Source organism: Leptidea sinapis, chromosome 21, assembly GCF_905404315.1.
Source record: "Leptidea sinapis chromosome 21, ilLepSina1.1, whole genome shotgun sequence".
Taxonomy (NCBI): Eukaryota; Metazoa; Arthropoda; class Insecta; order Lepidoptera; family Pieridae; genus Leptidea; species Leptidea sinapis.
This window is the reverse complement of record NC_066285.1, coordinates 1,817,583-1,836,153: the sequence shown is the minus strand read 5'-3', so window position 1 is coordinate 1,836,153 and position 18,571 is coordinate 1,817,583. Positions and strand designations below refer to the sequence as shown.

The window sequence follows — 18,571 nt, the reverse complement described above, 5'->3', positions numbered from 1 at the left end:
CAGCACTTCGCAAAACTCTCGTAATAAATGCGATAGAAGAGACAGACACATTGGACCGACGTCTCTACGCAAACCAAGTAATCCGGCCGTTCACTAGATCTCCGAGAATTCGAGCAGCACTGCAGTTTACGCGCAAATGGTTAGTTTATATTGGGTTGCACCAGACCAGAGATGAAAGCAATACCAAATGTGGCTGAACCTGCTCTTTCTAGACCGCTAGAATGTGTGAGCCCGCTTTAAGTCTTGCCTCGCTCTAATTATGACCTGGAATTTCTCAGAAGCCGATTCAGTTTCATTTTACACCTGTTCTATAGTTCCTAGATAACAAAGTTATATGCAGGATCAGGCTTCGATATTGCAAGCCTGATCCATGACTCCTAAACAAAAATTCACCAATTAATACGTAGGTCACACTAAGAGTTTTACATTCAAACATTAACAGACGAGCGGCAGTCTTGCAGAAAGAGAGAACTTTTTAAAATCATAAAAAATCATCGCTCTACAATCTTTTCGACTTAATTCCATTTTCGTTGCGTACGTAGAAATTGATAGGTGATAAAGACAACTGACAAATGATTTCCCGCCAATTGTTTTTTTTATTACTAAGAAGGTTGCAACGTTTAAAAAATAACATTCGAAATTCGAATAGTTCCGATTAGCTAGAAGTGCAAAACTTTAACGGCCGTTCCCAATATACTATCTACAGATAGAGATAAATTACTTCCTTCTACTGTCAGTAATTAGCTGTTAATAATCTGGAGCTGGAGCCAATATACCCGATAAGTCATTCTTATCGCCTTATATTGGGACGCGTGAATTGCAATTTCCATACAAACTTCTATCGCTGGTAAGCTATGGAATACGTCGTCCCATTGACAGGCAGCGTGTACGGATAAGGTGAGTTACCGTCGATAAGTTTATTGGGACAGAAAAGTCAACGATTACGATTTTTATTCCAAGTAAGAGATAGACTGAACATTGGGAACGGCCGTTAGTGTGCCCCATGTTCTCGTCCTCTTACGTCCTTCCTTCTAGGATTCGAACCAGGGACTACTACTCTCAACGTCTCAGTAGAGACTTGTGAAAACTTACCAGGTCTCATCTCGACGAGGGAGCAGTGCTGCTCCGCCCACAGCAGCGTGGTCCTCACCAGGTCGGCGCCGCTGCTGCTGGAGACACACGCGCTGTACGACTCCACTAGTGCGGCGCTCACCACGCTGAACTGATGCCGCTTGTTCAGGAAACTTACACAAACACTTCCGAATATGTCATATAGACTGAAGGGTCTGTTTGTAATTTTATCTACACTCATGCTTTAAATCCTCTATTAAAGATTCTGAAACAGTTAGCTTATTGCCAATATTAAAACTATGTTCTAATAACCATTACATCATCCAAAAGAATGTTGTAATGTTGTACTGAATTTCATAACAGGAGTGTTTCCTGTGTTTTTTTATCCCTTCATGCGCAGAGAGTTTCAACAGACAGCCACATTCTTATTGCTCAATTCGTGGTATCTGCATGAATTTAAAAAAAATAACATTTTCGTTTACGCGCGTTCCACACTACCAGAACGTCGCGCGCTTTTTTCTTACATATTTTTATTGTTTCGTTTACAAAAAATGAGCGATTCATTTTAAACGCTGCAAAAGAACATTATATTCGAGTGAATTTTAATTATTGCACTATGAAAAATGTAAATTACTACTAAAATAAATAATTGTTTCATTAATACTTACTTTATTTGTATATAATCAGTAATGAATGATATTAGGTTACTACTAGGACGGGTGTTTTAATGTTAGCAGTAAGCTAACTGTTCCAGAATCTTTTAGAGGATTTATATTCTAGGTGTAGATAAAGTCTTGTATGCAACTGTTGATAATAAGGTATTAAAACACTCATGTGATATTATTATCACACTCGGCTTCGCCTCGTGTGGTAAATCCACATTCGTGTTTTAATACTCCTTATTACACAACAGTTGCATAAATTACTATTATTTATATAATTAAATTGCGTTACATGCGACTTAGTTGACGGAAGTAACGCTCAGTACTAAGAGTCAGCTAAACAATTTTTTTATCCAATAATAATAATAAGTTTTAAGATATTTTTTAAATTGCTTAGTAATATTTTTTGAAAATCTCCCAGTGTATTTGTTTTATTTACCACTTGTTTTTGTAATAAATATTAAATATTTTTTTAATTATAGCTAGTGATTCTTTTTCTTTTACAAGGTTATAAGAATAATTATCTATATATGATATATTTATATTTCTTTTATATTTTGGATTAAAGTTAATTATTATTAAGTTCAACTCCAATCGCGCACAAATATATAAAGCACTCTTTCTTTTTAATACCAACTTTTCAGTTTTTATCGATCTATCTGTCTTTTGCTATTTCTAGCTAATGTTTTCAGACTGTCACAGGTGGATAGTTAATATAAAAGAGTACAGTAATTTTAATTAAGTAATCAATTATGAAAATAAATTTGCAAACTCGACAGAAACACTAACTCTGAGGATGTGATCAAAATATAATAATAAATAATGACTTTTATTATTCAAAGAAAGTAATCCATATATTTGGTATTAACTGGCGTGTTATTAATATTCAAAGACCCATAGGTTTTATATTTATATGGAAGTTTGATTGTTTACAGTTACTTGATGGTTATTCCAACCCTGATTCCTTGATGCACACAAATAAAAACGGTTAATATATGGTTCTTATTGATACTATAATATTTAGTTTTAGTAAATGTTACCCTAAGTAACCGCGGGCGCATATTTTTGCCGTGAAGCAGTAATGTGTAAACATTATTGTGTTTCGTTCAGAAAGGCGCCGTAGCTAATGAAATTACTGTATAAATGAGACTTAACATCTTATGTCTCAAGGTGACGAGCGCAATTAATGAAACTAATTTTAACTTAAGAAATTAATTTTAAATTAGGTAACCTTATGTAAGTTTATAAGATTTAGATGTAAACCACGTTACTTTTAGTTTCCTACCAGTAAAAAGTTTTGCTTTTATTTTATATCAAATATTTTTCGTGACGTCACAAAATGGCCCAACGGAAGACCAGCGTTGGTTTTCAAACCAGCAACATGCTGAGTTGGGACCATTTTTTGAATCGTATATAAATAATAGAAATGTTTCAGTCTTTTTGTTCTTTGCTTGTTTATCAATCTTAAGTTTATATTAATTTTTTATGTTATGTCTTCGTATAAAACCACTTACTTATACGTTTCAAAATAAAAAAAAATTCTTTCTTTCTTCTTTCAATTGTAGTGACGATTAGAATTTTTGAGGTATTTCAAGAATCCTAAACGGCACTTCAATGTCCTGCTCGTCTCGACCTTTATTGTCGTAAAAAGAACCGAGTGGAGTGGTGTATATGAGACGGTATTTATTTGTAAAGGATACGAGCCAATACTTCCAGTTCTGCGCCGTCCGTTGCGCCACGTGCGCGGCAAACATCTCACGCAGGCGTGATGCTCGACCGCGGGACACGGGCGCACCAGTCGCCGGCAACAGCGAGTGACAGTTACTGCGGTACACCACGATACGTTAAAACCATTTATTTTACTCAAACTTGATTCCTTTACAATTCTTTTTGATGTCATTTCTTATAAACTATAATAATAATAATAAACTTTATTGGCAACATAATTACACTGCTAAAATAGGACATAGTTTATAATATAATAACTTTAACAAACAAGTAATTTTAACATAAAATATTAGATTAAAATTAGAAGTTAACCAAAATTATAAACTTAAACTATAAAAACCACTAAAACATAATTAAAACAGACCTAGTAAAATTAAAATAAATAAAACAATTAGATTGAGGAGCAGTGCAATCACTTTAGTATTGCCAATCGGAGGCCCACTCAGTATACGCCGAGCCTTCAGAGACTCTACACTGATTTTCAGTAGGCATCGTGTTACGCAGCACGGACAGCGACTGCGGTATACAAATACTTTCTACATCTTCAATTACAATTTAAATACATATTTCTACACTAAAAGCAAAATTTTATAACTATATTAGCAAAATAAATAAAATATGACACTATTCTGATGTTTATAAATTTTTATAACACAACTACAGTCATAGTTTATTGTTGAAAAATGTAAACTTCGCGGACACAGGGTATAAAGAGAATAAGAAGAAAGACAACATAAATTGGCAATAGACACGTTATTTGGCCATAACAAAAAGGTAATATTAATCTATTTTCAAATATTTTCAGAATAATTTTAAATAATAATAGTCGGTTTGTACAATATTTATGCATGGGAATAAATATTATAATTTCAATTTGTAAAGATCCAGGGTGTTTCAAGTAATGCTACTTTATGTATTATAAATTGAAGTTACTGTTTTTTCTAAGACTTATGGGTTATTGATTGCTTAATTGTTTCTGAAATAAAAGAGTCTTATATTTTAATTTGAAACTCGAAGTTGTTTTCAGGTCACAGAGAGGAGGTGGCAAGTCATTCCAACATTTAGTGGCTGTAAACTTGAAACTACCCCGGAAAGCTGCACTCCTGTGTAACGGCATTTGTAATCTATACTTAGATGATCTTGTGACGTATTCACTAGTATTATCTTTCAACCAATGTAAATTACTAAAAAGATATGGCGGCACTTTATACTTTATTATATTGAAAAGAAGCGAAACAAAGTGTAAATGCATACGATAATCCATTTTTAAAATTTTTATTTTTATTTAAATAAGGTGTTAAGTAAGCACGCCGTGGAATGTCGAAGCAGTAGCGTGCACATGCGTTTTTCACACGTTGTATTAAATTCTTAGTATGTGCAAGTAAGCGTGGCCCTACTACTGTATTAGCATAATTAAACTTGGATAAGACCAGGGCTTCGCATAGCTTAATGCGCACTACCGGTAAAATAAAATCTCTTATGCGATAAAGAATCTTTAAACGGTAAAAGCAATTCTGAGAAATATTAAGAACGTGTTTTTCGAAACGAAGCCTTTCATCCATTATAACCCCCAGATTGCGCGCCTCGGTAACTCGTTGTATACGCTCTCCCTTTATTTGTATGTCAGGGTCGTAGTGTGATATTGCCTTTATTTGTCGTTCGGTACCAAGTATCATGAATTTTGTTTTACTCGAATTTAAGACTAGGCAATTCGATTCTGACCATCGTACGATACGTTCTAAGTCGTTATTTAGTTCTACCATAGCAGAACGTATATTTTCTGGCTTAAATGAAATATATAATTGTATATCATCTGCGTATATATGATAATTGCAGTGTTTTATTTCCTTTATGATATCCGCAGTGTTAATAATAAATAAGATAGGGCCTAATATAGATCCTTGAGGAATACCTCTTTTAACCACACTACACTCTGACCGATCGACGTTGCCGTTCTCATGTCTTACGTCTACTACTTGAGTGCGATCTTTCATATAACTTTCGAACCATAATAATGTTGCTGTGGAAAAACCATAATATGATAGCATGGACCGAAAGCAACGATACATTTAAACAGTCGAATGCCCTAGTATAGTCCAGAAGCACTAACATAGAATCCTCTCCTTTGTCCTGAGCAGTCAAAATGCCAGTCAACTACGTTAATGAGAGCAGTCGCGGTACCTCTCTATTTCCTAAACCCGGACTGCAAATCTGGTAAGATGTTATTTGATTCCAGATAAGTTCTCAGTTGTTCAGAAACTACTTTTTCTAATATTTTAGACAGGCATGGTAATATGCTGATAGGCCGTATGTCCTTAAGGTTATTTGGGTTATTTGTTTTTGGGATAGGCTTGATGATGGCCTGACGCCACTTGCTTGGAAAAGTACTAGTTAAAATTGACGTGTTCACTATTTTGGTTATTATTTGCAAGGTGTAATCTAGTGTAGCTAAAACCATTTCAAAAGAGATACCATCATGTCCAGTTGCGTTTGAGATTAGTGATTTAATGTGCTTATAGATATCAAGCTCTGTGACAGTTTTCAAGCTGAAGGTGGAGTCCCTAAATTTGTGATTCTTGTAAAAGTTTATATATTTTTCAGTAACATTTTTATTACCAGGCACTGTAAGAAAATGGTTATTTATTAAATTTGGGTCTTTTAAGTTATCAGGCAAAAATGTTATAAAATCACTCTTTTTACTATTAATGAAACAGAACAAAATCTAGATACTACCACTGCTTCTGAGAGAGAAGAAGCGGCGCAAGAAACTCTGCGAGCATTCTTTTTTTGCGCTCTTTTTAATAAAATATACAGCAATGTACTGTCATTGTTATTGCTATAAAATAATCATAACCCCGGCTATCCGATCACTTTAGTATTCAGCTGTTGAGTAGTAGGATTTACGAGGGAGCCATTCTTTAATAAAACATAAAAATTTATTTATAAATTATACCTGAAAAGGGACTGGGACATTATTGTAAAAGTGTATACATTTCCCTCTAAGCTATTATATATTTTATGTTAGGTCACACACCCACTACATACCTTACCATACTCATCAAATAATATACAGGTTTTATTTGTTAAGTGTCACCAGCCTAATATTCCGTTACTATTACAGATAATTTAAAAAAAAAACTAAAAACTTAGAACTGAAACTTATATAAAATAACACTTCGAAGATATACAAATTGAATATGTAACCAAAATCCATGAACGGTGCGGGACTCGAACCCGCGCCCTCTCGAGTTCCGTCCGCTCTTACCAACTGAGCCAATCATTCGAGTGACGCATGGTTCGTAAATCTTGGTATGTCTTGTTCACTTGCAAGACATAATATCTTTAGAGCTTAGTAAATAATCATTATATCATATAATCTTTATTTTTGTAGTTATTCGTTATAAAAAATCGCGAACACAATGGCGCGTATTCTCTCAGTATCTTATTCATATCTCACTGAAAATTGAACTCAATTTTGTAGGATATGCATTGGATTTAATGTAAATATACAGGGTGGCGAAACGTACATATTGCATCATCTTTTTTCGCGGGGTAGAAAGTGCGCGGGCGGGGGGAGTCTGCATCGTTGGGTAGGCGGGCTCATGGAGTTTTAGTCACTATGAGTCACTTCGACGGAAAGCGTCGCGTATTTTGCGTGCGCGCATTTTACGAGAACTCTCGTTCATACATTATACGCTCCTGTGATTCCTCTGGTGTTGCAAGAGAGTATGGGCGGCGGTGATCACTTAACAACAGGTGACCCGTACGCTCGTTTGTCCTCCTATTCCATAAAAAAAAAAATACATCGTTACTAGGCGTTTATATTGTTCTGAATATGGACTACGGCAAATTAGTGAAGCTCCGAGTGCTAATTTAATTAAAATATGGGTACAGCGTTTTGAAGAGACTGGTTCAACGTTTAAACCACAAGCAAAAGGTCATCCAAGAACATCTAGGACCGACGACAATATTGAGAGAGTTATGCAGTCTGTACGAGGAGATCCACAAATGTCTACTCGCAAGAGATCGTCTGTCTTACACTTATCGAGACGAAGTTTGCAACGAATTTTAAACTTGGATCTTAAACTGAATCCTTACAAGCTGCAGTTAACACAAGAATTGAAAGAGTAAGACTTCGGAGCAAGGCTCGCATTTGCTAATGAAATGCTTAATCGATTTTCCAATTTTGACAATACAAGACAACTTTTCTCAGATGAGGCCCACTTCCATATCAATGGGTTCGTAAACCGTCAAAATTGTCGTTACTGGAACAGTGAGAATCCCAAACTCAAGCACCAGAAACCACTGCATAGTCCTAAAGTGACAGTATGGGCAGTAATCTCTGGTAGAGGAATAATTGGACCGTTTTTCTTTGAAAATGCGCGGGGGCAAAACGTCACTGTTAATACCGAACGCTATGTTGCGATGTTGGAAGGTTTTTTGGCTCCAGAGCTTGAAAATTCAAGAATAGTGAATTCTAGGACTTGGTTTCAACAAGACGGAGCTACCTGTCACACATCAAATTACTCCATGGCGGTTGTGAAACAGATGTTCCCTGGCAGACTGATTTCGAAAAGAGGTGATATCCCATGGCCCCCACGTAGTCCAGACGTGACGCCTCCTGACTTTTTTTTGTGGGGATACCTCAAGAACAAAGTACAGAACAGCAATAATCCGAAAAACATCGATCAGCTCAAGGAGAATATCCGTGGTGAAATGGCAGCAATTACACCAGCATTACTGAAGAAAGTTTTCAATAACTTCCGTTTGCGATCAGAGGAGTGTCGTCGAGAGGGTCATCATTTAGACGATGTTATTTTTAAAAAATAAACTTCAGTTATTTCTTAATAATACCTCAGTTTTATTTTAACTATACCTTTTGTATTTATTTTTTAATCAATATTTTAAATATGCACTTTCTATTGCGCCACCCTGTATGATCTTAATAATCATAAGATTTATACTTTCAAGATTCTTTTTTTTTTTGTAATTACAAAAGATTCACTCACGAAATAGAGTTATTCAAGCACTCTATCTGCTGCCGCAAACTCTCCATTTCCTCTTTTATTTGATTCCTCTCTGCTTTCAGTTGTTTTATATACTCTGCCCCCTTCTGCAGCATAGCAGCCTTACTTATCTAAAAATATAAATCATACAATAAAATATAAATATTTGAATAACAATATAAACGAGCAGATGAAACGACTCTTTATTTGTGTATATTTATTAATAGGCGTTCCCGCCAACCTCGCTGGGCGAATTTTAAAAGGAAATAAATTAATGAAGGAACGTTGCAAATCGAGAAATAAGTCGGCAAAAACCATCCAGGATAAATTTCGCATCGAGTTTCATGTCGATACGATCAGTGGTTTAGGCGAGATTGAGCCTCAAACAAAGACCATTTTCATTATACAGGTTGGCCGAGAAGTTGACGTCCAAAGCTACAATTCAAATCACCCCTATGTATGTTCTACGATTTTGCGTAGTTTAGGTGATAATATTTTTTTTCCCCTTTTATCCGCTTTTTTCACCTAATTGTGGTTTAGGACTTTTTTCTAATTTTTTTGAACACTTTTAGTAAATTTTATTGTTGATAATTATTAACTACAGTTGCAGAAACCACATAAGAAACTATGAATAGTTTAGACAATGCGGAACTAGTTAAGAATTGAGTCGTAAGTTCAAGATAACTGCTCCAGGTAAATTTATGATAATGTTCAAGGTATCAAAAAATAAAATGGGGAGCCTATGGCTTCTAACTATTTTTAAAAACTTCCCAGAACATTGGCCAATAAAATGAGCCAAATTCAAATTTCAGCTTTGGACGTCAACTTCTCCGCCACCCAGTATATATATATGGAAATAACTTTAAAAATCGTATATTACGAACGTTCCATTATCTTCAGAATTCAATATTTAAAAATCCCACAATATAATATAATATGACATTAGAATGACATCAACTAATAGCTATGTTATATTTTAATATAAATATAAACACCGGTTTAACGAGTGTGTTCGTAAGGCCATTATTGGTCTCAATTAGATCAATGAACAACGGCGGGGTGTTTATTGAATACAACTACAATTGGCTTATTACATAAGATGTAAAAAATTAAAACTTCGTAGAAAGCTGACAGGGTCTAAGAACAAGTCGATTGTTTCGGCATCTGAGTAACAAATCGACAGACTGATTTGGACAGACAAACAACAAAACTCGATATTATGATCGAATACATGTTTAAAAAAGCAAAAAATCTCTTCTAAATTTATAATAAATATGCATTTGTTTGTTATGCATTCACGCCTAAACCAGAGCCCCGATTTTGATGAAATTTAGTACAGAGATAGACAAGAGCTTGGAAAAGGAGATCTGCTTATACCTTTTATTGCAATAAATATATGGAGGGGGGGGGGGGGGGGGGGGTGTTTCGTTTCTATGCTCTTCTGAGCGCCGGCAGCAGCGGAAAGAGCAGTTTGTATGAGTACTATTTGAAAAGTATTTTAAAAAATAAAAAATGGTGCCCAAAGTAACTAATTATACCACGGACAAAGTAGCGGGTAAAAGCTAGTACAATTATTATACTTCGTAATATTTATTTAGTAGTACAATTTTATTTAGTAACTAAGTCGCATGTAACGCAATTTAATTATATAAATAATAGTTATTTATGTAACTGTTGTGTAATAAGGGGTATTAAAACACGAATATGGATTTATCTAACGAGGCGAAGCCAAGTGTGATAATAGTATCACATGAGTGTTTTAATACCTAATTATCAACTGTTGCATACAAGACTTTATCTACACCCAAAATATGAATCCTCTAAAAGATTCTGAAACAGTTAGCTTACTGCTAACATTAAAACAGCCAGTCCTAGTAGTAACGTAATATCATCCATTACTGATTATATACAAAGAAACTAAGTCTTAATGAAATAATTATTTATTTTAGTAGTAATTTATATTTTGTACAGTGCAATAATTAAAAATCACTTGAATATTATGTTTTTTTTGGAAATTAATCGCTCATTTTTTGTAAACAAAACAATAAAAATATCGAAGAAGAATGGCGTCGATTCGAATAACCTACTTAGATGCCACGCATCGAGCAATAAGAATGTGGCAGTCTGTTAAAAAAAAAATAGGAGTGTCGTTATGAAATTCAGTACAACATTACAACACTCTTTGGATGATGTAATGGTTATTAGAACATTGGGTGTTTTAATGTTGGCAATAAGCTAACTGTTTCAGAATCTTTAATAGAGGATTTAAAGCATGGGTGTAGATAAATAAATAAAAACAATATATATTTAAAACATAAAAATATACACTGTAAAATGTACGAGGCCTACTAGCACCACAATACATTGCCTATTATTTACGCGATCACATATTCTAAATATATACCAATCATCATCAAGACTGGTCAAGCCGTAATTAATTTTCTAGAAATTGTGACATTCATAATGTTAACACGAGGAACAAACATAAACTTGTTGTGCCTACTACTCGGTTGGGTCGAGTTAGTAAGTCTTTTATTGGGCGATGTATATGCTTCTACAATATGATCCCAGAAAATGTACAAAACAAATGTGTTACGAAATTTAAAAGAATTGTTAAAAAACGTTTGTGTGGGAAAGGTTATTATAGCATAAACGATTTTCTTAATGACACCACGGACTGGGAATAAAGCGAACACCCTCAGGCTCTTTAATTATAAATGTTTATTGTACGATATTACATTGTAATCCATATTTTATATTAAAAAAAAAAGCCCGCTGAGTTTCTTGTGCCCATTCTTCTCAGGTCTGAGGCAATATCTTTTGAATGGGTGGTAGATTTTTACGTTCAATAAGTGATTTTAAATCCTATTTTGAATAAAAATATTTGAATTTGAATAAGTTATAAAGTCAAAGACAAAAATGAATAATAATTAATAAGAACTGTAGATTGGCATCGGTGAGTACTGAAACTTATAGTTATCATAAAATTAAAAAAAATATGTACAGACAGAGCGTACAGATTTATAATTATATGAAAATATTATTTGGATAATGATTCATATCTACTATGTATTAATCTGTCTAATTTTATTTATGTTGTTGACACAAGTCGTATGGGCGGAATAAATCAGACTATTAAAAAAACCCGGTAGGTATTTAACTATTAAACTGGCTCAAATTCCATCCGCTATTTGTAGTAAAAAATAATATTAATCATTTTTTCTTCTCCAGTATTGATGACATCCTTTGACCGTAGGCACTTAATATAAAGCAAAATATTTATGTGCTGTTGTCAATTTATATGCGTCTCGGCTAAGACCTGAGTCCAAAGTGACTCAAACCGCGCGGATTTTTTACCGCAGAGCGTGCTATTTGAAACTACTACGCGGATTTAATCCGCGCAAAATCAGTGCGGTTTTAAGCCGCAATGCGTACTAGGCCTAATTATATTGATCTCTATTGATCGGCAGAGCACCTCGAATTGTCAGAGACCCAGTGCTCTGTGAACGGCTGGATCACTTGGCGTAGCGTAGAGACATCGCTTCATTATGTGTCAACTACCGCATTTATCATGGGGAGTGTTCCAAAGAGCTGTTTCACCTGATTCCTGCCTCCGAATTACACCTTCGCACGACACGCCACAAGTCAGGATATCATCCCCACCATCTGGCTTATGACGTATCTGGATGATACGACATGGGTACCTTCAAAAAAAGCGCGTACACCTTCCTTCAAGGCCGGCAACGCTCCTGTGATTCCTCCGGTGTTGCAAGATAATGAAGGCGGCGGTGACCACTTAACACCAGGTGAAACGTACGCTCGTATGTCCTCCTTTTCCATAAAAAAAACATAGACATCTCAATCCAGTGCTATTGTTTTTAGAATGTAAGCGCTTACCTTGGCAGCGGGGTTGATGTTGAGATGCGGTATGAGCGCTTGCAGCGTGTCGAAGCCGTTCTTGATGTTGTAGCGCCGCTTCTGCTCGGCGTGTAGGTGCGTGCGGCGAGGCTCGCGGGGGGACGCGGCGCGGGGGGAGCCCGGGGACCCGCCCGGCGACAGGGACTGCGCCCGGGACTACACACACAGTGTTAACGCAATTAGTAGCCAGCCTTTTTTTATATATGAGAGGGGGCCGGGCAAGAGGCTCACGGGATGGGGAGAGGTGAGGCAACCGCCCATGGACAACCCGCAACAACAGGTGTGTCAAGAAATGCGTTGCCGGCCTTTAAGGTGGGAGTATGCTTTTTTCTTGAAGGTCCCTCAGTCGTATCTGTTCGGGAAGACCACCGCCGGTAGTTGATCCCACAAAGTGGCTGTGCGAGGCAAGAAATTTCGAAAAAAACGCGCGGTCGTGGAATGGCAGCCGTCTACGTGATGCGGATGGTACTTTGCACGTAATGCCCGGTGGTGGAATTCGGCCGCTGGAATCAACCCGAACAGCTCCTCTGAGCACTCCCCGTGATAAATGCTGTGGAAGATGCAGGGATAACCCACATCTCTACGCATTGCTAAAGAATCCGAGCCGATCGGAGATAACTTGATCGTCGATGATTCGAGCCGCTCTTCGTTGTATGCGGTCAAATGGAAGAAGCTGGTATTGGGGATCACCCGCCCAGAAGTGAGAACAGTACTCCATGTGAGGCCAAATTTGCGCGTTATAAAGTTACAGGCGGTGGCTTTTAGTGAAGTTCTGTCTCGCCTTACTGAGTACACCAAACTTTTTAGAGGCCAGTTTGGCCTTCTCTTCCAAGTGACCACGGAACTGAACGCCGCTCGATATATGGATGCCAAGTATGCCAATACAGGCTGTGGCAGTTAGAGGAGTGATCTCGAATCGAGGGGATACGACAAAGGGAGACTTTTTAGTGTGTGTGTCTTCTTGGGGTTGAATTGGATAAAATTTTGTCGGCCTAGCGAAACTCTCTAACGGCTGTTCCCAATATTCAGTCTATCTCTTACTTGAGATAAAAATCGTAACTATCGTTGACTTTTCTGTCCAAATAAACCTACCGACGGTAACTCACCTTATACGTACACGCTGTCTGTCAATGGGACGACGTATAGCTGACCAGCGATAGAAGTTTGTATGGCAATTTCAATTCACGCGTCCCAATATAAGGCGATAAGAATGATTTATCGGGTATATTGGGACAGCTTCAGATTATTGACAGCTAATTACTGACAGCAGAAGGTAGTAATTTATCTCTATCTGTAGATAGTATATTGGGAACGGCCGTTAGAAAAAATCGATTGTATGAAACGTGCAGTGATTGATAGATTGACAGGTGACAGCTATGATCTTGTAAAAAACGGAGATCCACTACGATTTAAGCAACTGTTCGCTTTCAAACTTAGCCGGATTATACTTCGTCGCCATATCGTAATTACTATTTCAAACTTATGTCAAAATTCACTGCACGTTTCATACTAACTAAATTTAAATTTTTACTCAGGCAGCCTCATATTACGTTGTATTTACATCCTCTTTGTTAGTAGCAGTACAACGAACTGTATGTGCAGAGCGTCCGATGCAGTACGTGAGCGCTGCCAGATCTATTTATTCCGTAAAAAAACGCGTACTAAACGTGCACGTGTACTAAAGTGTACCGATCTGAAGGGTGGGAAGGGTTGGTGGAGGATTCAAATAGTATTTTGTTATGGACCTATGATGCAGAGCGTTATTATATCGTTTTGTTGTTGGATACCATGTAAAATTAGTTCAGTTTATCCATGAATTATAAGACTCTATCATATTATGACAATACTTAAAATACCAGTCGGACAGGATGCCGCCTAGATTATGGGAACCACAACAGCGCCTATGACTGCCGTGAAACAATAAAGTGTAAACATTACTGTGTTGCGGTCTGAAGGGCGCCGTAGATAGTGAAATTACTGGACAAATGACGTCTCAAGGTGACGAGCGCAATTGTAGTGGCGCCCAGGATTTTTGGGGTTTTTGAAGAATCCTGAGCGACACTGCATTGTAATGGGCAAGGCAGTATCAATTGCCATCAGCTGAATGTCGTGCTCGTTTTGTCCATTATTATCATAACAAAAAAGATAGGGAAGTGATGGCTGGTCCATGCGTTACGTTCATGAACGAGCTGCACTGCTTGCCATGTTTCTACCATCATTAGTAGTACTTGGCGGAGAAGCATTCTGATTAAAAGTCCTTAATTTTTTACTTAAGAATTATCCTTTTTGTTATAATTGAATATCTCAGTATTTGTATGTTTTTGTTTCTTCCATTTTCCTTGCGCACTCGTTTACTGCGCTGTTACATCTGGCCCATACTTCTATACGGATGTGAGACGTGGAATATTAAAGAAGACCTCAGGAAACGTATAGAAGCTTTCGCAATGTAGGCATATAGACATATGTTGGACTCACAAGATCACGAATGTAGAATTTCTGCGCCGCGTCAATAAAAAACGCGAACTCCTGCAAACCATCAAGATGAGGAAAGTCGCATATTTGGGGCACGTACTTAAGCACGACAGGTACGCCCTTCTACAACTCATCATGATGGGAAAAGTTGCCAGAAGAACAGGCGTAGGCCGCAGAAAAAAGTCTTGGCTGCGCAACATCCGGGAGTAGACAGGAATCGCGAGTGCGGCAGTACTATTTCGCCTCGCGAAGAACAAAGGTGAATTTACAAAGCTGACTTCGCTAGTCGCAGAGACACGCGTAGAAGAAAGGTAATATCATCCTATTTAATCAAGGAACATAATGTTATAATAGAAGGCACATGTTCAATATCTCAATGTAAAAATGAGTAGGTAGGTAAAGGTGATAAAGCCAAAACTAATACCATGAGGGCTTAAAACATAAGAATATTGCAGTATCTACTCAGAACAATAAAAAATCTAAAATATACAAGCTGATATCTGAATATTGGTTGGCTGGGAAATAAAACATATTTTTGGTTATCTTTAATACTGCCTCCGAGGTCAAGATACATCTATAGAAATCGCTAAAAAGATAATAGTACAATAACTTAAGTGGAGCGTATGAGATAAACAATTATTATAAAATAGGGAATCGTCTGCAATGTCAGTATTTGTTGTACGATAACGTTATAAAGCCTTATCAGCTGTTAAGAGCGAAGTCTACAATCGACTGAGACAAATTTGCACAAGTCGAATGCGTGATACGCGGGAAATATGGCGACAAGTTGTCAGTATCGCGATCCGATTATGATAGGGTTTTTGATAGTGTAGGCCTTTTTATATTGTTTTTGCACAAATTTTTATTCCAAAACGCTTATCGTCAATGAGTTGCTTTCTCTAATATGGTTTGATTCTGTGAATTCGCAGATTATACTTACTTATTTATACTAATATAAAATTGGCGTTTTGTATGCGAGGAATATAAAGTCAATTTTATTTGTAAAATTTATTTAATTAATCAAAGTATGTACCATTGTAATCTATGCATTTTTCCATCTCATAGAAGTTCCCATTATACAAAAACCATGGAGGCGAGAATCAATAAACTCTCTAAAGGCGGTTTGGACTGCCATATCAAAGTTAAATTTTTTCGTTGCAAGAAGTGTTCCAACCAAAAAAATGGTATTCTGTAGGAGCAAGGTCCGGGGAGTACGGTGGATATCGCGATATAGGAATTCCAATTGCAACTCCTCTAATTTAGCGGCCGTCTGATGTACTCGGTAGTCTAGCAGCTAGATCTTCCATTAAGGTTTGCATTTGCGGTCAATAGATATTTGCCGTAATCGTTTGGCCAGATTTTAGAAACTTTAATGAACGACCCCTGTCCACCAAACACTCACAGGCAACTATTTCTTAGTCGATTTATGCTTGGGTCAGGATTTGGCTGAATCTCTTAGGTTCATCAGCCATTACGACGAGAGCTTCCAATTACCTTACAGGGCCATTCATCTTAAAATACCCCCCTCATTGTGCCGGTTAAACAATGTAACGTAGCAGTCGACGTTTCTTCGGTTGCTTCAGTTGGTGCTACGAAATTCTTGAAAAGTATGACGAAGATTACCCGAATGCTGTGTTTGACATCGTTAATTGCTAGCTCAAAACCGGAAGACAACTGTTCAATCGATTTTTCTATTAGAAGATTCGGTAATAATAGAAAAGAAAGACAGAAACCAAACAGATGATTATAGGGATACGATTTGACTTACACATGTTACCTTGCAGTAATTGTGCCAGATCTTAAATAATGGACTATTATTACAAATTGGTATCTTGAAAATGTTTGGCAGCAGCGGAAGAAGTAGTATCCTCCTCCAACATAACGCTCACTCCACATTATTATACAAAATATTTGTCTGCGATAGGTGTGATTAAGAACATTCCAAGAATTTCGTAGCACCAATCCAAATCACATTATTTTTGATTTTTCATGGAATTTTTTTTCATGGAAAAGGAGAACAAACGAGCGTACGGGTCAACTTATGTTAAGTGATCGCCGCCGCCTACATTCTCTTGCAACACCAGGGGAATCACAATAGCGTTTCCGGCCCTTTAAAAAGTATTCACGCATTTTGTGTGTTGTAGGTACCCATGTCGTCTTGGACACACCGCACAAAGAAGGAATTGCTCGGCTTAGTCGTACGTGGAAGAAAATTCATTGAAAACCGCACTGGAGGAACGCCACACATCCAGATGGTGGAGATGATATCGTTATTTGTGGGGTGTCCTGCGAAGGTGGAATTCGGGGGCAGATCAAACAGCTCTTCGGAACACTCCCCCTGATAAATGCGGTAGAAGACACACAACGTCAACACGACGCGAAGTATACACAACGCAAAGTGCTCTAGCTGTTCACAAAGCACTGAATCCTCGACAATTCTAGAAACTCTGCGCTGCACGCGGTGAAATGGTTCGGGCTTATATTGTGGTGCGCCAGACCAGAGCAATGCGTGACCGGACCTGCGCTGTCTAGAGCACTAGAATGTTGACCATCGTTCGAGATTTCGAGACCCATTATTCCGATACTAGGCGAGGCATTAATGGAAGTGTTGTCGAAGAACCTTGACCTAAGGGAGGTATCCATTCGATGCAAAGCTTTCTGTCGCTTTATTGGTTTGCGTAAGTTTTTTAACAGTTTGCACCTACTAAATCAACCAGTATCGTTTCATCAGTTGATAAGGTACTCTTTTATCAGTTCTTAGCAATAGCGGCACGGCGCTCGCGTTATCTGCAATGGAGGCCGTTGAAGGCTGTCCTGGGTGGAAATCGTCGGTGAGATATCTCCTACCACATTGAACTATTTATATTTGACTATTTATAAATCATTAATTGCCAATGGAACTCAACCATAAAACACGTTTATCAGTCTCGCAATCAGGGTATTTAAATTTTCTTTCGACACACAATATACCTCCATTTTATGGTAAGAAATGAGTGTGACTATGTGAGTTCTTTATTCGAAAATATTTTTTTTTTTCGGCACCCTCAAACTAATAGAAGAGAGATTATCATTTAAATAGTGTGAACATACATTTGTGTTTTATATCTAATCCACATGTTCTATGTGCAGGCTGATACGACACTGATGGTCTTCTGTCCGTGCTAAGCCAGTGCGGTTCGCTAGTTATTTATAAAACATTGGTGGTGTTTATAAATATCATTAGAACTTATTTTAAAATATAAAACAATCTAATTTTAAAAAAACATCCCTTAGAGGGATATGGTACCAAAAGAACCTCACACAATTTTACCCACACAGCGAAATTTAAGAGAGTTTGGCTCGATCTCTTGAGAAATACCAGGTTAAAATTTGCTACAATCAAACTATTTGTCGCGATTTTTTTGGTCCGAAGTCCCAAAATGTCTACAGCAACGGATACTACAAAATATGTTGCGTTTTCATATAAAATAAACGGTATCTTATGATCAATATAAATCTTGATATAAAAGAGTGGCAATGAGTTACTTGCTACTTCTTCTCATTAGCTCAACACTTTACGAAGTAGCGGTAGATTCAATAACAAAAAAATTTTTTTGACATTCATAAGTGTCATTTCCGTGACCTACATGAATAAAGTGATTTTGATTTGATTTGATTTAAATATAGTTTAAATAAAAATCTACAAATTACAAGCGGTGGCTGTAGAAGACCCCT

The 18,571-nt window shown here is 37.0% G+C and overlaps 1 protein-coding gene across 3 annotated transcripts in view; it reads right to left on the bottom strand.

Moving 5' to 3' along the window:
- LOC126970574 (carbohydrate-responsive element-binding protein) overlaps positions 1–18,571 on the bottom strand; it is a 34,058-nt gene that overhangs the window by 3,850 nt on the left and 11,637 nt on the right. For all 3 annotated transcript variants that reach the window (XM_050816551.1, XM_050816552.1, XM_050816553.1), the window contains exons 13-16: positions 12,365–12,541; positions 8,471–8,598; positions 3,434–3,557; positions 1,093–1,222 (exon numbers count right to left, since the gene is read on the bottom strand). In XM_050816551.1, the coding sequence (XP_050672508.1) occupies positions 1,093–1,222; positions 3,434–3,557; positions 8,471–8,598; positions 12,365–12,541 (559 nt within the window). The remainder of the gene's footprint in view (positions 1–1,092; positions 1,223–3,433; positions 3,558–8,470; positions 8,599–12,364; positions 12,542–18,571) is intronic.